This window comes from Kogia breviceps, chromosome 3 (genome assembly GCF_026419965.1).
Source record: "Kogia breviceps isolate mKogBre1 chromosome 3, mKogBre1 haplotype 1, whole genome shotgun sequence".
NCBI lineage: Eukaryota > Metazoa > Chordata > Mammalia > Artiodactyla > Physeteridae > Kogia > Kogia breviceps.
The window spans coordinates 156257709-156279707 of NC_081312.1; the positions used below are offsets into that span (position 1 = coordinate 156257709).

Genomic DNA, 21999 nt, shown 5'->3' on the forward strand with positions numbered 1-21999 from the left:
ATTTGAAGCCTAATTCCACCTGCAAAGTCCCTGCCCAGCAGTCTGTAGACTGTGTTCGATCAAATAACTGAGCGATGGAAACTAGAGTTCTGCCCACCGTCCCTGGCTCAGCACTTGTGTCCAGCACCAGTCCTCACCCTCCCCTCCGAGGGAATACAGAGGACCAAGACTGCAGAGAAACCCTCACAGAGGTGACGCCCGGCTGGAGCCAGAGGAGCACATGAACTCACCAAGAAAGTGGCTGCAGGGAGCGAAGGACGGAGAGAGAGCCCAAGACTAAGCCCGTATTTGGGGTGAGTCACTATTACGGTGCCATGCTAGGGACCAGTGTTTTACCTATAATTAAACTGTAAAACTATGTTTAACCACTCTGGGAGGCAGGGCACCTACTCCCATTTTACAGAAGAGGAAACTGAGGTCCTGTGGGGGCGAACCACAGGCTTAGGTCACATGGTGAATCTGTAGTAGGACTAGAACCAAACATTAGTCTATAACTGACCAGGCCAGTGCCTTTCACATCTCAGGCCTTCTGGAATGAACCACAAAGGAGGGTCACTGGAGACCCAGCACAGGGAACGAGTTTGGGGTCTGAGGTCTAATACTAGGGCCTCTGGTCCTGCCACTCTCCAGGTGGCTCAGATGGGCAGAAAGATGAGGTGGTTCCTGCACACCTGAAGGACAGGCCATCACAGAGCCTGGACACCTTTATTCCAAAGCCAGGGGCTTAACTTTCCAAATAGCAACCATGCAGGGTCTTTTCTCAGACATTTGCCTCAAAGCACACCCAAGAGACATCCAGACAGGGGCTGATTTATAAACTGACAAAGATCTGCTTTATCTGAAAAGACAGTGTCTGCCGGCACTGCTAACCTTCATGCAGATTCAGTGCTCACCCTGAGCCGTCACCCTGAAGCCCTGTAAGTGCCGATTCCAGAGCCATACCCGGACCTGCTAGTCAAATCCCAAGACAGAACTCCAGGAATCTGCTTCCCCAGGAGCCTCACAGGCAGAGTCTGGGTGAGAACTAGGATTCCTCCCGTCTGAGGGAGGGAGACGTAAGACAGCTCAGATCTGACAGGCCAGCCCTGACAGCCCAAAATATCTCGGGCTGCAAAAGAACAGGATGAGCAAGTGCAATAGGTTAAACTTGGGTTCAGACTCCCTCTGCACGCTTACTGGGAACGTTACCATCAACTCTTGGAGCCTCAGTTTCCCCGTTTGTAAAATGGCAGGTCCACAACCTGCCACTTGGCAGGGTGATGACCTAAGTGAAGAACCTGGCCCCACTGGGTGCTTGACAGTTTGCTGCAGGCAGATTTGATCATCCTCTCCTCTCCCTTGAAGCAACCCCTGTGCATGTTTCCTTCATTGGAGATGTTCATTGTTTTATTTATCTCACACCCAGACTCTTATAAATCCTATTCTTCCTTTTTTCAGATTTGCAAAAAAGAAAAAATGGCCCTACAGCTGCTAATAGGACTTTCTCAGCAGAAAGACTTTAGACTTTCTGCGGGGGGGGCGGGGGTAGGGGTGGAACAAGCTCATAAAAACAGCTATCTACTTCCTCTAGTTTAAGTTCATTCCAAGGCTCAAGGGACAACCAGAGGAATGTGATTAATGAGGGTGGGAGATGGGGGCTCTGGGGTGGGGACAGGCACCACCCTCGCCCATGGTGCCGGCCAGACCGGCAGATCTAGGACGCCGCCGGACGGAGCGGCCCAACTCTCCTCTGCCCTTCCTTGCGGAGGAGAAAGGGGAGTGATGTGGCCAGGACTGGGAGGTCGAAAGGCGATCCACTCCCACGAGCCTGGCGCTCCGGGCAGTCCTGCAGGGACCCCGCGCCTCCCCCCGCGCCTCCCCCCGCGCCTCCCCCCGCGCCTCCCCCCGCGCCTCCCCCCGCGCCTCCCCCCGCGCCTCCCCCCGCGCCTCCCCCCGCGCCTCCCCCCGCCCACACACCCCCGCCCGGCCCCGCCCCTCGCGCCCGCCCGGCCCCGCCCCTCGCGCCCTCCCGCCCCCGCGAGGCGGCTTTGGCCTGCCTGCCCCGCGGGCTCCGGAGTCAGTGCGCCGGCGGAGTCGCAGCCACCGCCACGATGTGGGCCGTCCTGCCGCTGCTCTGCGCCGGAGCCTGGCTCCTGGGCCCCACCGCCTGCGGCGCCGCCGACCTGGCAGTGAGCTCCCTAGGTACGGAGACGAGCGCCCCCGGAAAGGGGCCCGGCAGGTCGGAGACTCGGGGGACCTTGGGCGGGTGGGGACTCTGGGCTCGGGAGCAGCCGGGCAGCGCATTTCCCAGGCCCGAGGCTCAAGGGCTCTGCGGGTCGGGAACCGGCATCCTGGCAGCGTGACCTGTGTGACGGGGAGCGGGGCGGGAGGAGGGGGAGGTTTGGAGGGCGGGCGTCTCGCGTGAGCAGAGGAGCGGGTGGCTAGGTGCCCAGGGTCCCCCTTGCTCGGGGCTGTGCAGAGACTAGAACGCCACAGTAGTCTGCGGCCCCTTCTGCCCTCCACCCCCCATCTGGAGACTTAGAGGACGTTGATCTGCCCCTGCCGGAGGCAAGCAGGGACTTTCCAGCCTTTCCTAGTAGCTTACAGGGAATTGGCACATAGGGGATCCCCAGAGGTCCCTTGAGAGTCTGTCTGTACAATGGGCTGGACGGGCTGTTTGGAGGAGTGACTTGCACTTAGAGCAATAGCAGTTTTAGCCCCTGAAGACTGAGGATGTTTGTTCCAAGGGCTCAGGGTGGTAAGGTCCAGCCCCAGGGCTCCCCTTTATGGCCAGGTGGGCTGTGAGTGGCCCAGCTTCATGCTGCTCTTAACACCCCTTCTATTGCTGGGGGTCCAGCCACCTCCTCAGCCTGAAGACTCGCCCCTGCAGCCTCCCTCCTGCCCTGCCACTCCCCACCCTCAGCCTCTGCCCACTGCCCGCAGGCTCTGACCTCAGCAGACCACCAGCCCCCTCACCCTGAGGACAAAGAATTGTAGCCAAAGAGCAGCCTGGGGATGGGACAGAGATCACTGGGGCTGAATCTTTTCGACCAGAATCTTGCCTTATTGCTCCCGACCCATTTGTCCAAGGAAGTCCCCCAGTCTTGCAGACCTGGGAGGACGCCCAGCTCCAGCTCAGTCCCAACCTGAGGAAAACCCAGCTGCCCCCAAGCCAGGGCTTTGCTTTACCCTGGCCGTGGCCTGCGTGGAGGAGGAGGGCTGGTGCTGGAAGCCGTCTTAACACCAAAGCAGGGCTTGGCAAACTTTTCCTTATGTAAAGGGCCAGATAGTAAATATTTCAGGCTTTGTGAACCACACAGGCTCTGTAGCAGCTACTTGTGTTGAAAGCAGCCATAGGCAGTGTGCAAATGAATGAGTGGGTTGTATTCCTGGAAACTTTTACTTATAGACACTGAAATTTGAATTCAAATGATTTTAAGGTGCTACAAAATGTCATTTTTAAAAAACCATTTAAAAGTGTGAACACTTTTAGCTCGTGGGCCATACAAAAACAGGCTAATCCCTGTTCTAGATACTCTCACGTGGTCCCCGAGACAGGGCGGTACATAAAGGATGTGTGCTTTCTTCCAAAAGTCACAGTGGATTGAAATGGATCTATCTGAGGTTGGGGTGAAAGGTCACCAGAGATCTTTCTCTCCCAAGATTATCTCTGGCTTTTTCTTCTGCTGACCTCCAGCGAATGAGAACTAATACTGGGTTTTCATACCTACTTGTCGCTTTTGAAACCTCTGGAGGCAAACACTGGTCAGTTGTCCTAAACTCATCTGTCCTAAGTTGAGATCTGTCTTCCTCTGAAGCCATCAGCTGTAGCAGGGCCTTAACTAGGATTTGCAATCCTCTGAAACCCCACGCAGGGCATATATTGGGGAAATGTTCATTTCTTCCCCAGGGAAAATGGCTATCACTTGCTTTCTGGAACAGATCTGTGACCCACAAGGGGAGATCCTAAATTCCATACAACAGTGATCTTCAAACTGTGGGGTATGGATCAGTGGGGAAACACAAAAAAGTTCCAAGTGATACCGGCACAGACAGGGAATCTATTTCCAAACCCTTTACTTCCAAGAGAAGAGAGGACCTCACCGAAGTATCTGCTGCCGGGGTCCTAGAAATAATGTTGCATAATAGAGCACCATGTGATTTGGGGCGTAGGAAGGAGTGCAAGGAATTGAGTGACATTGCTCTAAAGATTGCCTTCTGTTCCCAGAAGCAATAAGCAATGAACAATCCTGTTTATGTGAGAATTTCTCAGCCCTTTGAAAAGGGCTGAGACAAAGACCAGAATTAATGCTAACCCATTCAAGAAAATAGGTAATATTCACCCATGAATATATAAATCCATGGGGAGGGGTGTTGTTAGTAAAGTTTAATTTGCCTCATTAAGAGATGCCTTTCCAGGCTTCCCTGGTGGCGCAGTGGTTGGGAATCTGCCTGCCAGCGCAGGGGACACAGGTTCGAGCCCCGGTCTGGGAAGATCCCACATGCCGCGGAGCAACTAAGCCCGTGAGCCGCAACTACTGAGCCTAGGCATCTGGTGCCTGTGCTCCGCAACAAGAGAGGCCGCGACAGTGAGAGATCCGTGCACTGCGATGAAGAGTGGCCCCCACTTGCCACAACTGGAGAAAGCCCTCACACAGAAACGAAGACCCAACACAGCCAAAAAAAAAAAAAAAAAAAAATGAGATGCCTTTCCAATACAAGTTTACTTTTTACGTTTAACAAATACTTTTCATAAGGTATATATGACATGTTTTAACCAGTGTTAATAATGATGGTGATGATGATGACTTAATCCAGAATAAATTTTTATAATAGTCAGAGGTATATGCGTCACAGGGAGTAAAAGTAATTTAAATTTATACTTTCTGTTCTTGTTGTTGCATGAAAGGATGCTAGAGCGACTAAGTATAAACAGATGCTCCCTTAGGGTAAAATTCTGTGAGATGTGGATGGAGATGGGAGTTCAAGGAGAAAAAGAAACTATCAAAAGTATCCAGCTCTTATAGAAGGGCTTGTTCATGTTATTGATGGTGGATATCAAATCATGATGGTATCATGGATCCTTTTGTCCAGCTTTAAAAGAATGATGTAAGTCTTATTTTTATATGTCATTCTTTACAATAAGCTGGAATACATCCTTTGCAGCTATGAAAATTTGCAGTGCAGTTTTTAAATAACTTAAAAATGTACAAGGGTGGATATAGCAGGGGTCTACAAATGACTGGCCAGCCCGGTTTTTGTAAATAAAGTTTTATTGAAACAATCACACCCTTTCGTTTTTACACACGAGGGCAGAGTTGAGTAGTTGTAACAGACTGTAGAGACAGTGAAATCTAAGATATTTACCATCTGTCCCTTTAACAAAATTTTGCCCACACTTGGGATATATAGGTTTTTTTGTTTGTTTGTTTTGGTTTTTCGGTTTTTTTGTTTCTTTTTGGTTTTTCGGTTTTTTTGTTTGTTTGCTTTTTCTTTTTGTGGTACGCGGGCTCCTCACTGTTGTGGCCTCTCCCGTTGCGGAGAACAGGCTCTGGACGCACAGGCCTAGCGGCCATGGCTCACGGGCCCAGCCGCTCCACGGCATGTGGGATCTTCCCCGACCGGGACACGAACCTGTGTCCCCTGCATCGGCAGGTGGACTCGCAACCACTGCGCCACAAGGGAAGCCCTATAGGTTTTTAACTTCTTCCTGAAGTATAGCGCAGAAAAATGCACAAATCATTGAATATGCATTTTAATGAATTTTCATAATCTAAACATACTCGTGAAACCAGCACCCAGATGAAGACATAGAACATCACCAGCACCCCAGAAGCCCCCTCTGTACCCCCACTAAGGATCACCACTATCCTGACTTTTAATACCATAGGTTAATGGCATGTAGTTTTTCAAAATTAATTTGGAGTACAAAAGCGGTAAGAGTTTGAGTTCCTCTTCACGTTCAGTATTAGATAACACCATTTTTGGTGTGTTAAATTTAGCCCAGTTCCCTAAAATGCAAATCAGTTCTGATGTACCCTACTTGGCTATAGACGTTACTGCATGACACCCAGGCCTAATTTTTTTTAATCTTTTTGCAGAGATGTTTCACTTTAAGTCATGGATGTTGCAGGTCAGTGTCCAACTTCTGAAGTTTTTCACTTCACTAAGTTTCCCGTTATCAAACGAAACTGTGCTGGATTTGAGACAATGAAGAGGGATTTTCCAACCCCATCTCCCTGGGTCTTTCCCAACTGGGAATCTGTCAAGCACTGGGAAAGATTCAGTTAAGTGAATTCCTTCCAAACAGTGGTCCCCAGTGATGAAGTTGGCTAGCAGCCTTTCAAGCCTTGAGATTCATTTCTGTATTTTGTATTCACGTCACATCGTGTGCTTGCTGCAAAATCAGTTGGAAAACACTAGTGTGCGTGTATTTGAAAAATGGTGATTTCTGCCATTAACTTGACCTAGTACCAGTTGTGGCGTCCAGAGGGTGGTCAGGAAGGACCCTTGGCAGGTCCTTCACCAGGGCCTCTTGGTCTCTTGGCTGACTCTCTGGCAGCTGCATGGGTTTCATTCTGGCCACAGGTCCCCAGAGGCAGCAGGGGGGTTGCTTTGTAACTTCCCGACTTTCACCACAGAGACCCAGGGCAGTGTCCTGCCTGTGATACAGATTTGGCCTGAGAATCGTGGCAGAAAGAAAACCTCCAAACCTCCTCTTAGAAAACAAAACTGTCTCCCTCTGGTGAGCTGCATCCTGTTTCTGTGACTTATTGCTGATGTGTTTTGTTTCAGCACCAAAAGAAATACAGCTCGGAGGAGTACCACCACAGGCTGCAGGCGTTTGTCAGCAACTGGAGGAAGATCAATGCCCACAATGCCGGGAACCACACATTCAAAAGTACCGTGGGGACACCTGTCCTCCGGGCTTCTCGCCCGTGGCAGGAGGGAGCATCTCAGATCTGGAAGGAAATCAATGAGTGGTGCCACTGATTAAAGGGCCCACTAGGGGCTTGGGGTGGATGGAGCAGCAAACCAGGCTTTGAAGCTGGGCTTGGCTGACCTCAGATTCTGACTCCACCATTATTCTCTGAGATTCAAGGGGTTGTAGCTTTAGGACAATGCTGGTACCCCTGGATGGTTGTGAAGTTTACGGGAGGTGTACAGAAGCCCTGCCCTGTTCCTGCCATCTGCGGGTCCAGCCCAGATGCTAAGCCCCTGGATTGCTGTCGGGGCAGCCTCTTTAGAGACATGCCCTGGACTCATGAACAGCCTCTTAGGACATCTGCCTTCCCTCCGGGTTAGTTTCACTAGAAACACACACACACTGCGTGTATACTGAGGGCTCAGAAGTGACGGCAGTGTCAGCTAAGTTGGTAATGTGGGCAAAAGCATGAGGTGGAAGGAAACCTGAGCTTGAATCTCACTTCTGCCCAGTATTGACTGTGTGACCCCGCTCTGAAGTTTTACTTGACTGTAAAGTAGAGAGGATAACGCTCCCCTCGTGGGTTAGGAAGACTGAAGGAGGTGGCAGGTGGGCAGGCACTTGGCGCAGGTGTGTTGGTTCTGTACCCTGCCGTTCATCAGACTCACTGATGGGGTATCTAAAAATATAGGTGCCCAGGCCCCACCCCAGACCCATTACGTCTGCATCTCCAGGGTGCAGCCCAGACATTTGTACTGTTGAAAAGCTCCCCCACGGGACTTCCCTGGTGGTCCAGTGGGTAAGACTCTACGCTCCTAATGTAGGGGACCCGGGTTCAATCCCTAGTCAGGGAACTATATCCCGCATGCATGCCACAACTAAGAGTCCTCATGCTGCAACTAAAAGATCCCACATGCCGCAGCAAAGATCCCGTGCGCCACAGCTAAGACCTGGCACAGCCAAAATAAATAAATAAATATTACAAAAAAAAAAAAAAGAAAGAAAAAGAAAGAGGAGGCAAGCTCCCCAGGGAATTCTGAAGCACAGTGAGGTTGACCTTGGTATATTGAATTACAGTTGACCCTTGAATAATTCGGGGTTAGAGGCACCAACCCTCTGCACAGCTGAGGATCTAAGTATAGTTTATAGTCTGCCCTCCATATACACGCTTTCTCTGTATACCCAGTTCCTCTGTCTCCACGGTTCTGCCTCCAAGGATCCAACCAACCTGGGATCAGGTTGCACTGCAGTATTTACTATTGAAAAAACTCTGTGTGTAAGTGGATCTGCCCAGTTCAAACCATGCGGTTCAAGGGTCAACTGTAAAATCAACTATACTTCAATAAAAAATAAATTTAAAAAAAAATTTTGAGGGCTTCCCTGGTGGCGCAGTGGTTGAGAATCCGCCTGCCGATGCAGGAGACACGGGTTCGTGCCCTGGTCCGGGAAGATCCCACATACCGCGGAGCGGCTGGGCCCGTGAGCCATGGCCGCTAGGCCTGCGCGTCCGGAGCCTGTGCTCCGCAACGGGAGAGGCCACAACAGTGAGAGGCCCGCATACCGCAAAAAAAAAAAAAAAAAAAAAATTTTGAAAGGGTCAACTGTACATGACATTTAAAAATTTAAAGGAGCCAAGTTGCAGGGGCTGTAAGTCGGACACACGTGAACGTGGGGTTTCATTATTTTTTCTCTTTATTAGTGACTTACTGAGCTCCTCTTTTTTGTTGTTCTTTTTGTTTGTTTATGGTTTTTCCTTCTCTTTTTCAGTGGGACTGAACCAGTTTTCAGACATGAGCTTTGCTGAATTAAAACGCAAGTATCTTTGGTCAGAGCCTCAGGTGGGTGTTATTCATTGTGACCAAATCTGAGTCTTTTCGCTCAAACCTTTAGAATCAGCTCATAGCCTGCTCTGCTTCCAGAGTGGTTCGTCCCCTCCCCAGCTGCAGCTGGGGGGCCCCCAGGTTCTTGGGGGATCCAGACATGTCAGCTCCCAGCAGTTCTTCAGTCCATGCTCATGGCCTCGTGCAGACCCCAAACTTAGAGTTGCTGGAGAAAATACAGTTGCCGCTTAAAACTGAATTTTGGATAAACAACAAATAATATTTTAGCTTAAGTATATCCTAAATATTGCACAGGACAGACACTACAGACTTATTCATCATTTATCTGAAATTCAAATTTAACTGGGTGAACTGTATTTTTATTTTCTAAATCCGCCTACCCTGTCCTAACTACCCCCAATCTGGGCTCCCAGAAGGACCTGTCATTTAGCATTTGGACCCAATGGGTGGAGGTAGGATGGTTCTGACAGCTACAGTCTTTCTTATTCTCTCTTGGTGATTCCACTTTAATTACATACTTTTCCATCAAAAAGGTTTCTCTTCTTCCCCCTGAAAAAAATGTAATTCATTGTTTCAGAATTGCTCAGCCACCAAAGGTAACTACCTTCGGGGTACTGGTCCCTACCCATCCTCCGTGGACTGGCGGAAAAAAGGAAATTTTGTCTCACCAGTGAAAAATCAGGTATGCATGACAATCCCCACCTTCCCCCCACACACACACCAAATAGCCACATTTTCAGGCAGTATGCCCGGAAGAAAAACTCAAAAGACTCTCAAAACACAGAGAGTATATCCCCAACTCTATTTTTTTTCTTATCATCTCTCTAGCTGCCTTCCTCTGAAAGGCTGGGAGGTCATTGTTTTTTTTGTGTGTGGTACGCGGGCCTCTCACTGTTGTGGCCTCTCCCGTTGCGGAGCACAGGCTCCGGACGCGCAGGCTCAGTGGCCATGGCTCACGGGCCCAGCCACTCTGCGGCATGTGGGATCTTCCCGGACTGGGGCACGAACCCGTGTCCCCTGCATCGGCAGGCGGACTCTCAACCACTGCGCCACCAGGGAAGCCCCAGGTCATTGTTTTTATGGACGGCTCTGGGGGTAAAAGCGTATTTCTTCACTGGGCTGAAGTTTACCCATCCCCCGTGTTCCACCCCACTGTCTAAAGTTCCCCGTTGGCCTAGGTCTCTTCTCCAGTCACCCAGAACATCACGTTCTCTGTGCCCTTCAGTAACTACACACCGGGACCCCGTTCCTACCGCCCCCACATCTTTTCTTCCCCGTCCTCCATACGCTGCACAAGGCACCAGGGTCCAGCCCCTCCCTGGCTGGCTGCTTTCCCACAAGGGAGCTGCAGGTAGTTAGTGAACAGAATGGAACCTAGCATTTCAGATGTATTCTCAGGAGCACCCCCTGCAGGGCACAGCATGCCTGGCCAGGGGGGTGGAGGCGTCTTTCCCACACTCACAGAGGTGAGGACCGGGCCCGCTGGCTGGCGGGTCCCAGCACATTGCTCTGTCCTGGAGAGTCTGGACCCACCCCCTGCTGTCCCCTGGAAGTGACAGTGCAGTGGCCTTCTTCAGGAAGATGCCGACCTCTCGATCCCAGGAAATACAGGTGAAGGTTTCCCTCCTGGAAGCACTTTGCTTTCCACTGAAACTCTCCATGAGAAACATTTTCTCCTTTTCCTTAAAGCCACATGGCACAGCTCCAAACCCTCCCAGGCTCACTGGGTTCCCAGAACGTGCCTAGTGATCTAGATGTTTAAACCAGCACCCAGAAGCCAAAACAAGTCTCCCCTCCCAGCAGTCGGAGGGGTAGAATGAAGTCAGCCCTCTGCCCCAAGCCCCAAAGGCAGCTTTTAGACCATCTGATAATTCCATGACCATTCAAAGCAACAAGCGTTAGATGTGGAAGCCCGAAATCTGCTCACTCTTTGGGCAGGTGAGAAGGGGAAGTCGGCCAAAAACGTTCCGGGTCCTTGTGTTAACTGACCCTCGGGCAGGACGGAGCCCCGGGGCGGAGGGGCCAGAACAAGGCGACTGCCCTCATGGGTGTGTGTGGTCTCTCGCTGTAGCCACCATGCGGTTACAGATACAGTGACCGGATCTGACATTAGCTCAGCAGCCTTGAGGGTTTCTCACTTTACAGAGGAGGAAGCGCTGAAGGTACAAGGCAAGCAGGTGACAGAGGGCCCTTCCATCCAGGTCTCTGCTCAAGGCCAGTGCTGGCCACTGCAGTGGTGGCCAAGCCCAGCCTCTGAGCAGCCGGGGATGCTCTGCCCAGGCCCTTCCTCCTTGCCGAGGGAAGGCTTTGAGAGGAAGAACTGGGTGCCGGGTAACTGCACGACAGGCAGAATCTCATCTGCCCCTCTGACAGACAGCCCTGTGAGGCAAGCACGGCTGTTCCCATGTTACAAATGATGAGACCGGGGGTCAGAGGGGGCAGCAGCTCGCCCAGGTCGCACGGTGGGTGTGGGGCAGAGCTATGATTTGAACCAGGCTGGCGGGCTCCAGTGCCCGACTCTGAGCCCCCGGGAGGCACCGGGAGGGAGGACGGGGAGGTGGACGGGTGGGGCAGGACACGCAGTCTAAGGGGTTTGGGGTGTATATGGGTGGGATCATCTGGGAGACAAGGGTGTCTGGGCCTGGGTGGAGGTCAGGGCTGAGCGTTTGGGGAGTTGTCATTTTAACAGTTAGGACTGTGGGTGAGATTGGAGGTGGAAAGGTGAGAGAGAAGGTTCTAGAAACAACTCTGGCGAGTCCTTCTGTTGGAAGACAGTGGGAAGAAGAGGAGCCAGCATAAGATTCAGAAGTAGAGGGACTTCCCTGGTGGTCAAGTGGTTAAGACTCAGCGCTTCCACTGCACAGGTTCCATCCCTGGTCCCGCATGCCAAAAAAAGATTCCGAAGAACAGAAGAGCACAGAATGGGGCCGGGAGGGAGGGCTCTGGCCTCGAAGGCCGGTGGGCATTGGTAGCGAGGGGCCAGGATTGGGAGTGCACGGGTGCTCGTCAGCGGTGGCTGCTGCTGCTTCCCCTGTTCGAGCCTCGGCCTCCTCATCTGCAACACAGGGAGAAAGATGCCGGCCTCTCAGGCCTCGTGAGGGTCAGAGTGGACAGTGTGGGCACAGGGCTTTGTCAGCTCGAGTCACGGGAGCCCCAGGGGTCCTGGTCCCTGACCTCCCTCCCCCTCCCCTTGGCCTCTAGGGCCGCTGCGGTAGTTGCTGGACCTTCTCCACCACCGGGGCCCTGGAGTCTGCTGTCGCCATAGCAACTGGGAGGCTGCCCTCTTTGGTGAGTGATCAGCCACGGTGCTGGGGGAGGGATGCGGGAGAGGGGTCACAGCTTCGCTCCGAGGCCTGATTCGGAGGGCCAGGCCTGGGCCGTCAGGCTTCTTTGTGGCTTTAGCTGACAGTGCCATTTCAGTTGGACTTCAGGTGTCCCAGCCTCAGGGACATGCAGCGTGCAGACCTCAGCTGACACTTCAGAAGGAATGAGGCTTGTTGAGGAGACGGCCCAAGGGCTCATCCCTGGGTGGGTCGGGGTGCTCCTCGGTGTGGCCACCTGGGGCCTTCCGAGAGCAGAGCCTGCCTGGGAGGCAGCCGTGTAGGAGCTGTGCCCCCTCTCCAGCTGGTCACCTTCAGGCAGGGAAGGGCGAGCAGGGACCCCTGAGCCCCCGGAATGAGGGGTGACTGCCCAGCCGCTGCCTCCTGTGTGGGGAAGAGGGGCCGGCAAGGCTGGCGAGGGCCACCAGAAACCGGCTTGAGGGAAGGCCTGTCCCCTCCCCCTCCCATCTGCCACCATGGGACCCCAGGAGCCGCACGTACGTGCACACCTTCAGGGCCCCGCGTGCCCTCTCACCTGCCTGCTTGGCTGCCTGGCCGTCGCTGAGCTTCTCCCCGACAGGGGCGGGCTGCTGGGGAGACAGCCCTTGCCCTCCGGGAGCTTACCATCTGGTGCCCTTGGGCCCGGGCGGGCGGGGCCGCAGGCTTGGGTCGGCCCGGCTCTGGAGGCACTCAGCTCACCGGGCTTGCGTTCCTCCCTCCAGGCCGAGCAGCAGCTGGTGGACTGCGCCCAGAACTTCAACAATCACGGCTGCCAAGGGTATGGTCCTGACCAGGGGCGGGGCCTGAAGCCCCTCCTCATTTCCCGGGGTCACTTCTGTCGGGCCTCGTACGGGCCGGGTGCTGCCACAGCCTCTGCCCTCGGTGGGAGCAAAATCGGCCCCGCTTGTGGAGGGGGAAGGTCACCTCACACGCCCAAGGTCCCTCAGCTGGAACGGGCAGAGCTGTAACGCAAGCCCAGGCCTGGCTGGTTCCAAGATCCGTCCTCGTTCCCTGGTGTCACCCAGATTTCACCCCACAGCACGTTTGGCCTCACCGGCCACCAAGGCCTCTGGGCGAGTGGCCGAAAGAATTAATAGAATGAGAAGCACATCATCCTCCAAAACCAAGATCCACACACAGATGTCTGGCTGGCCTTTCCACAAGTTCTCTAAAGCTCTAGCCACCCCAGCTCGGCAGGCCACGTGGAGGAGCTTTCCTGTAGATGCAGTGCAGGGTTCAGACGTAAAGGCTGCGTCTCTGCTGGGCCTGCTTTCCTGGCCCTTTTTTTTTTTTTTTTTAATTTATTTTTTTGGCCATACCACATGGCTTGAGGGATCTTAGTGCCCTGACCAGGGATCAAACCCGAGTCCACAGCAGTGAAAGCACCGAGTCTTAACCACTGGACTGCCAGGGAATTCCCCTGGCCCACGGGTTCTTAGGGATTTACCCACGTTTCTCTGTGTCTCCAGCCCTCATCTCCTCCTCATGTGCTCTGAGACCTTTCCTCGGGATGAGCGGCTTTCGCAGCACATACGTGTGTAAAGCCAGGCCCTCGTGCTCGCCCAGGGTGCACTCCCAGCCTCGCCTCCTCTCGCCTACCTGCGGCCCATCCCTCTCCCGGGCGAGTCCTGGGAGGGCCTGGTGTTCCACCTGCTCTGACAGAGCCAACACGAGGGCCTCCACGCTTGGGCTGCGTCTGGGAGTCGGGGGTGAAGTCACGGCCTAGCTGCTGACCCACCATCATATCATGGTTAGCCTCATGGCTTTTTGGTCTCTTTCCTCCTTGCAACTCATAAACACCACCCATCACAAGTCTGAAAGGGCATCCTGGGGCCCCACCATTTTTCCAAGGGATCTGTTTGCTTTGGTTTACTTCATTTTTTCGTTCATTCAGCAAATACGACAGCACCTGCCCTGTATGTAGGTACGAGGGACACAGCAGCTGATGTTCTAGCTGTGCTGCAGGTGGGGTGGTGACAGATGCTCTGGACAAAAACCAGAAGGGACAGGAGATTGATGGGGAGTTGTGGCTGGATAGCTGTTGAGTCTTCTTTACTCCAGGAGGCAACACGAGGTAAAAGAAGATCCACCTTTGGAACCAGATCCTGGCTGTAGCTTTGGGGCCCTGGGCAAGTTGTTCAGCCTTTCTGTGCTTCAAGAAATAACAGCAGCTACCTCCCGGGGTTCTGAGGGGTTGGAAAGTCATGTTTGCAGAGCACCTGCCCAGGTGGGGCCCAGTGGGCACAGTGGTGGCAATGACAGGCAGCTGGGCAGATCCTATCGGGTCTTGTTCCTGACAGAGCGAGGGGCCTGGCTTCCAGAGGTAGGTGCGTCCCACGGACGCACGTGTGGCTGGACCTTGGACCCTCCTTGTTAGCCTCTTCTGAGTCTGTTGAGCTGTAAACTGAGGCTGGGCAAACAGAGTGGCATTGCTAGCGCCTCGGAGACTTCTCTGCCCCTGGGACATGCCCCAACCACGGCCTCCCAGCCCTGCCAGGGCAAACGTCTGGCAAGCTCCAGCCCCTGCAGGCCCCGCCTCCATCAGGGCCAGTCCCAGGTGGGCTCAGCTGTGTATGCTTCTTGCAGGGGTCTCCCCAGCCAGGCCTTCGAGTACATCCGGTACAACAAGGGCATCATGGGTGAAGACACCTACCCCTACAAGGGCCAGGTAACTCTGGGCTCCATCTTCTTGATCTGCAGTGCTCCCCACCTCCGTTCTTGTTCCAGCCTCGGAACGCATCTCTTCCCCCTCACCCCCTCTGGAGGACTCCCCACTTCCACCTGGATTCTCAGCACTGTCTCTTGCAGCTCCCCCTTTCCCCTCCTCTGCTTGCTCAAGCCCCAGCTGTCAGCCAGCCGGGGTTCTCTTACCGCCCTGTGTGTGGCAGCACCTGTCAGGCTGCCCGGCCCTGCCGTGAGGGTACCGAGACGCTGTCTGTTAGCTTCTTCCCTCCCCATTCATGCGGGCAGCACTCCACTTTCTCCAGGGCCTCCCCTGCCATCACCTCACCCCTGCCTGTGCACGGCTGGGCACCTCGACTGTCCCACAAACCCGGGATTCCTCCTGCATCTCTCCCCTCTCAGCGATGGGAGGACCACCCTTCCCTAACATGTCTTGGCGGCCAGTGGTCCATTCTTGGGGTGGCCCCCTGACCCAGACCTCACCTCAGATCCTAGACCTTCTCGCATCTGCTCCTTTGGTCCGTCCTGTGTCCCTGCCTGCACTCGGACCTTGGCTTCCCTTCACCCTGGATCACTGTGGGTGCCCTCTCCTTGGGCCCCTCCACCCAGGGGCTGCCAGAGTGGCCTGTGAGACTCAGCTCTGCCCACACTCTGCCTTGTTCAGCACTCTTCAAAGGCTCCTCAGGGCCTGCAAGAGAAACGCCAGGCTCTGGCCTGCCTTTCGAATCCTGCCCCCACCCGCCCCCGCCACCGCCACATGGCACGCAGATCTGTCTTCCCAGTCCTGTCTTTTACTTCACTCTCCCCCTTATAACCCTTCTACCCCCACCCACCCACTTGCTGGTTCCTAGACGCCAGGTCCTGCCTTCTTGTCATCCTGGTTGTCTCTCCCACCTCAGAAGGGTTTGATCTTCCCTCATGTATCCTTGGCGCCTCCCTCTTGTAGGTGAAGTTCCTTGGGCTGAGACTGGCCCGCCCTTCCCCTGCCGCTCGGCAAGCTTCCTTGGACTGGGCCAGGCCCCTCCCTCGGGCTCCCAGCAGGTGCCATGCAAGCCCACCTCTGCCAAAGCCAGCACAGGGCCACTTCCTCCCACTAGACTGTGAGGTCCTTGAGGACAAGGAGGCCTCTGATTCTCTCATAAGTGACCTCATCACCCAGGCCCTGGGACCCGTAGCTTTTGCTTTATAAATGTTATCAAATCGCATAGGGGAGGCCTGAAGTCTCGGCCCGGGGCCGAGCATCCCTAATCGGTATTACATGACCTTTGCCACCCTGAACAGGATGGTGACTGCAAGTTCCAGCCCAGTAAGGCCATTGCTTTTGTCAAGGATGTAGTCAACATCACAATGGTGAGTACCAATCCTTCTCTCGGATAGGGAATGCGACAGTCTCCACTGCCGTCAGATGGCCAGTGGGCACTGCAGGGCAGGCAGCCTTTCTGAGCAGCACATCACTTTGATTCAAAAGTTTTGATTATCCTTGAATCTCAATCACCGTGACGGGGGCAAGGTGGAAAACAGAAGGGAAAGAGCAAGAGACTGGCAGTCGGGTGCTCTGGTTCTGACCTGGGTCTGTACACCTCTCCCATCTTGTGTTTCAGTTTCCTTGTCTGTAAAAGGCAAGCCGTCATCCCCATCCTAGCAAAGAGGATGTGAGGATGTGCGTGATATCAGGTATGTGTGTGAGAGATTGAATGTGAATGCACAGAGTATGAATGTGCGTCAGCCAGGATAAAATAAACCAGGTTATGCTGCAGGAAAAGCTCCAAAATCTGGATGGCTCAGAACAATCAGATTTCATGTGTCATTCATGTGACATGTCCCTTGGTTTAAGCAGGGCTCTTCTCTGTGTCATTGGCAGGACCCAGGCAGAGGGAAAGAGAGTGGTAAATTATGCACTGGCTCTTAAAGCCAAAACAAGTTACGAAGCCACACCTAACCTCAAGTGGAGGGGGAAGTGCAGTACTTCCACGCTGCAGTACAGTACAAACCATACTCTGTTTGTCCGAGAGGAGCTGGAATAAGTGTGAACAGCCCTCGTGACTCCACTGTTGGCACGTTTGCAAGCATGGGCGAACATGCATAAAGAGTGAAAGAACATTTCCACGGGTGTGTGTAGGTGTGACGTGTGCTGATGAGAGCAGGAGGCTGAGGGTGTGTGCCCACAAATGTGTGCGTAAACCACAAACGTGATGTCTGTGTAATGCCAGTAGCTACCACTTAATTAAAGCATGTGCCATGCAGTCAGCAACAGTAATGAAGTTTTTGGAGTGCTGACAGGAGCTATACCAACCACTTAACATGTATTATCAAGACAACCCTAGGAGATAAATGTCATTATCCCCTTCATTCTATAGGTGAAGAAAGGTTCAGAGTGGTTGGTAACGTGCCCAAGGCCACAAAGCTATAAGTGGAAGCTGGATTTGAACGGAGACCATGTCATTCCAAAATCTACACCCTGTATTTGGGATGTTTCTGGCTATGGTAGATTTATCTTCAAACAAGAGCCAGTTTCTCTTAGATGCACTTACCAAGGGCTGACCCACTCTGGCCCATTCGTATCCCATTAGGCAGTGAACCGGGAGCTCAAAGGTATCCCTTTTGCTTGGTGCCCAGGAGAGGCTTGCCCATGCATGGCACCTGCAGGGCCCTAAGAGCAGGGCAGCACTGGCGTCCGGCCCTCCTTGGCAGGGCCGAGGGATGGCCACAGGAACGGCTGGCCCCACGCCATGCTCCTTCTCTTGGTGAGCAGGCCTCCGTGCCTTCCTGGTCTCATCTGCCCTGACCTGTCTGCACTCACAAGGCCTTTTCTGAGCACAGGGAAGGAAGCGGCTTGCTTACCAGGCAGCCGTTTGCTCTTTGCAGCTGGGTCACTGCCTGCCCCTCCAGGGAGGTAGGACAGAGGAAGGGCTGGTACCCCAGCCGCTCCAGCCTGACCCTCCCTCAGCAGAGCCCTGGCCTCAGCTCAGCCTCATTTCAACTCCCTAAGTCTCCAGCCAGGGGAATGGCCTCCTTAGCTCACACTAACCCAGTGGGTCCCAGCAGGGATGGTTTAAGAAATCCTGCTGCATGAGACCCACCCTGGAGATGCTGATGTAATCATCTGGGGTGCAGCCTAGGCATATTGGAATTTTGTAAAGTTCCCCCGGTGATGGCAACTGCTGCTCTCGCCCAGTCTCCACAGCTCTGTTCCAAAGCCGCAGCCTCCGGGAAGCCTCTGACTTCCTCACGCCACCTTCCCCATTGGACGGGGATGCGTCCTTCTCGGGCACACACACGCATTTCTACCACCGTCTGGGCCTTACCTGCTCATGGACTTCTAACCCCCGAGTTCTACCAAAAAAAGCTCTTTAGACTGGCTTTATGGGTGCAGGGGGTCCTGCAGGTGGGAGTGGGGGAGTCTCACCCATCTCTGCACCCCCTGGAGCCCCTGGTCCACGGGAGGGCCTTAGCATGTGGCTGTGAGTGAGCAAATGAGTCCACGCTGCACTGGCCCAGAAGGGTGCAGGATTCCCCCGGAGCAGAGCAGCGAGGGGGGAGAGAGATGAGCGCACGGTCCAGCCCAGCGAAGCCGAGGGAGGTCACAGGGGAGCCAGGGTTTGGGAGGAGGGGCCCATAAGCCCAATAAAAACCCCCAAGGATCCCGGCCATTCAGGCGCAAGAGGGCAGGGGCCCCCATACCAGCCCCCAATACCCAGGGCTTGGCTCTGCTGTAAGGAAGGGCAGCTCCCCCTTGGCGGCAGCTTTTTGGTCTAAAACAGACTTCTTTTCCCTCCTCAGAATCATCACTTTGAGCCCCTGTCCCCTACTTTGGGGCAAAGGGCCATATTTTGCAAGTGGGGTGGGGAGGTGACAGAGGCCACGTGTGTCCACCTGTCGGCCCCTCTGTCCACAGAACGACGAGGAGGCGATGGTGGAGGTGGTGGCCCTGTACAACCCTGTGAGCCTTGCCTTCGAGGTGACTAATGACTTTCTGATGTACAAAAAGGGCGTCTACTCCAGGTGAGCCGGGGAGGGGCTGGGTGGGCATTTCGCACCTTCCACCAGTGCATCAGCCTGCAGCCCTGAAGGTCAGGACCCATGGTCCCCAAGTGGGAGGAGGAGAGGCGGTCCCATGGCTGGTCAGGGCTGGGGTCCCGGCCCCCATTTGAGCCCAGAGCTCACCCTTCGAACAGCAGAAGAGCTGCCTCTCGTGATGAAAACCTGTGTTCAGAAATTTGAAGATGTGAAATAGGAAATAGCTGCTCTCAGACGCCAGAATCCCGTGCTGAAACCTCCACCCCAGGGTTTTTCAGGAAACCCAAGTTCTCTAACACTGGTTTCGTCTCCCCCAGGCCTCTTGCCCGTTTTGCAATGTGAGTTCGGCCACTTCCGGTAGCATCTCTTTCATGGCCTTCTTGTTATCTGGCCATTCCTAAGTGCAGGTGTTCTCCAGGGCTTTCTCCTCAGCCCTCTGTTCACACACTCCTTGAACTCCATGGCCAGCTGTTTGCTGAGAAATTCCAAGTCTCCATCCGCCAGCCTGGTCTCTGCCTGGTGTTAGACCCACCGATCTAAGGGCCTCCCCGCCGCATCAAGCTGGATGGCCCGTGGAAACCTCAGATCTTGCGTCTCCGTCCCTCACCAGATGCTGCCCCGTTAACACTGCTCAGAACGTGCTCTCCGCTCCCTCCCAGTGTCTCTGCCCACCGTTGCCTCCTTCCTGCTCTGTCCGTGTGCCCTCACTACTGGTCCATTCTCCACTCGGAGCCAGAGTCAGCCTTCTGGAACACCCTTCTCGCCACACCAACTTCTCCATCCTCCAGCGTCTCCCCACCGTCACGTGTCTTAGCTCGGCCGGGGGATCCCTCGTGATCTGGTCCGTCTTTCTCCAAGCTCATCTCCCGTCAAAGCCACCGGCGTCCCCGCTGTTCCACCCCGTGCCCCTGCCCCTGCCCCGCTGAAGAGCTCATAGTTTTATGCGAGTCCCCTGCCTCCCCAGGGAAGCCTCGCCCCTGCCCCACCCCGTTCCCACCTGGTTGGATCGCCTTCCTCGGGCTCCTTTCAGCCCCCCAGCCATCACAGCCCTCGGTCCACTGTATAGAAGTAGCCTCTCTGCCATCCTGCTCCCTGCCGAAGGAGGCGTCCTAAATCCAGGAGCAGAGTTTTACACGCTGCTGGTGTCTCGCACCTCGTCCCCGGGCCTGGCACGTACCAACAACTCAGTTACACGTCGGCTCAGTGATCACACGACCACTGCGGTTTGTCCTCTTGAAATTTTCCTCATGAGAGCTAGTTCACTAGCTAAAATGAGAAACCTGTGTAATTGTCCCAAATACAAGGTAATCTTAAAATTAAATACAGTGGCAACAAAGCAATGCCATGTGAAACTCCTGTCGGACACTTGCCCTCAGAAGGTGCAGCAGGAGGGCTGCTCTCTCCTTGTTATGAAAGAGGCATCAGAAAGCATCAGGTGTCAGAGCTGGGCCAGCACCACGCTAAATCTCGCTCCTTTGGGTGAGAAGAACCCAAGGGGCTGAAGAGAATACTTCTCTTGCCTTGTGACTAAATGAGAGTTAATTCACCACCTTAAATGCCTCCCAATCCCCACTTTGGGAAACCTTGCTCTAATTCACTTGTTGGATGTGATCGAATCACCTTTTTTTTTTCCTTTGGCCGTGCTGCACGGCAGGCTGGATCTTAGTTCCCCAACGAGGGATCCAGCCCATGTCACCTGCAGTGGAAGCGCTGAGTCCTAACCCCTGGACCGCCACGGAAGTCCCACATATTTTCCATATCTTCAAGCCTCTTTCATTTTCATTTTCCAGTACTTCCTGTCATAAAACTCCAGATAAAGTAAACCACGCAGTCCTGGCTGTTGGATACGGAGAAGAAAATGGGATACCCTATTGGATCGTGAAGAACTCTTGGGGTCCCCAGTGGGGAATGAAGGGGTAAGCAGCTTCCAGTTCCCGTGTGCTGGGAAGGGATGTGATTGCTCAGGTCTGGGGGCCCTCGGAATGTGTGGGGGGTCTCCTCCACCTCATATGTGGCTTTCAAGAAGGGGCTGCTCAACAGAGCCTTTAGCCCAGGCCAGGAAGAGGGGAGCGTGAGGATGTAACCCTCACACCCCCAAGAACCCTCCAGCAGCCCCTCTCCCATCCTGGACCCCAGATTTTGATGACTGTGTCCAGAACAGGAGTCCATTTGGCTCAGGAGGTTCTATGACCACCACTAGGAAACAGTTCACCACACAGGGCCCTGCTGGGACTAAGCCAGCCTCTGGGAGGGTCTGTGGGTGAGAAATCCAAGTACCAAGTTTACCCAATGGCTGACAGCCCCTCCTTCTAGAATGGAATCAGGTGGCCTGGGTACCTTGATGGGACTAGTCCCTGTCTCTTCTCTCAGACTCCATGTCCTCATCTGAAAAGGGGGTTTTCATCTGTTACCCGAGGGGTCCCAGTGGTGATTAAATAACTACGTGAGGGCCTAGGCAGGGCTAAGAACGGGGCCCTCAGGAAACTCTGGGACAAGTGAGATATGGACAGAGTAAGGAAGAGAGTTCAGGGGGCAGCCAGGTCGAGGGAAGGAGAAGTTACTCACAGGTCAGAGATTTCCTGGTGGTCAGATAAACCCAGAACTGCTGTTTTATGAGTAAATTCAGAGGGCCTAATCCCTGGAGTCAGACCTTGGTTCCGGAAGGGCCTGTGGAGAGGATGCCGCCAGCCAGGCCTCAGCCCCTCCCTCTGCGCAGGTACTTCCTCATGGAGCGTGGGAAAAACATGTGCGGCCTGGCAGCCTGCGCCTCCTACCCCATCCCCCTGGTGTGAGCCAGGGCGGCAGCAGCAGTGACTGGTTGGTGGATGGAGGACCGGGCAGCCTGGGGCCTAAAACCCTGCCCTGGACGAAGTGAGCAGTGGGAGACCCCCTCACAGGGTCCCAAGTCCGGAAACCCAAAGAAAACGAGGAAGAATTCCACGGAGCAACAAGCCCACGCACATCTTCTGACACAGAGGTCACCAGCAGCCATGTATGTGCCTTAGGCATGGGTTTTAACTGACTCAGCACCACATGGACCAAGAATGTTCTTTCTTCCCGGAAGGGCTGCTTTTCCTATTTGGAGGAAGCTCCACCGACAGTCTTTTCTGTGGTCTTTATTGAATAAACCTTCAGTGAGCACCTCCCTGAGTAAGGCTATGTGCTGGGGCCTGGGCCTGCCTCCAGGCCCTGGCCTCCTAAGAGGGAGGCACCAAGGGGTGGCCGGCTCTCTGGC

At 54.2% G+C, this 21999-nt stretch overlaps 1 protein-coding gene and 1 non-coding gene across 3 annotated transcripts; both read left to right on the top strand.

The window, feature by feature from the left end:
- Positions 1-1966: 1966 nt before the first annotated feature.
- On the top strand, positions 1967-21905 carry CTSH (cathepsin H). 2 transcript variants are annotated; one of them, XM_059057049.2, is made up of 12 exons: positions 1967-2181; positions 6081-6112; positions 6775-6880; positions 8672-8742; positions 9323-9427; positions 11947-12033; positions 12788-12843; positions 14652-14733; positions 16029-16097; positions 18643-18749; positions 20555-20680; positions 21481-21905. In XM_059057049.2, the coding sequence occupies exons 1-12, from the start codon at positions 2091-2093 to the stop codon at positions 21554-21556; spliced, it is 1008 nt and encodes a 335-aa protein (XP_058913032.1). In that variant the 5' UTR covers positions 1967-2090; the 3' UTR covers positions 21557-21905. The 2 variants fall into 2 exon arrangements, with proteins under 2 accessions (XP_058913032.1, XP_066886180.1); XM_067030079.1 differs by having other exon boundaries at positions 2053-2218.
- TRNAR-CCU (transfer RNA arginine (anticodon CCU)) lies at positions 7686-7758 on the top strand. Its single transcript has one exon. It is a non-coding gene; the product is annotated as a tRNA-Arg (tRNA).
- Positions 21906-21999: the final 94 nt, after the last annotated feature.

Bases quoted from the DNA above. Each gene is read 5' to 3' on its own strand.
- CTSH (XM_059057049.2), top strand. From the start codon at position 2,091: ATGTGGGCCGTCCTGCCGCTGCTCTGCGCCGGAGCCTGGCTCCTGGGC. The intron at 2,182-6,080 runs GTACGGAGACGA...ATCTTTTTGCAG, and splicing joins CCTGGCAGTGAGCTCCCTAG to AGATGTTTCACTTTAAGTCA. The intron at 12,844-14,651 runs GTATGGTCCTGA...TGCTTCTTGCAG, and splicing joins AACAATCACGGCTGCCAAGG to GGGTCTCCCCAGCCAGGCCT.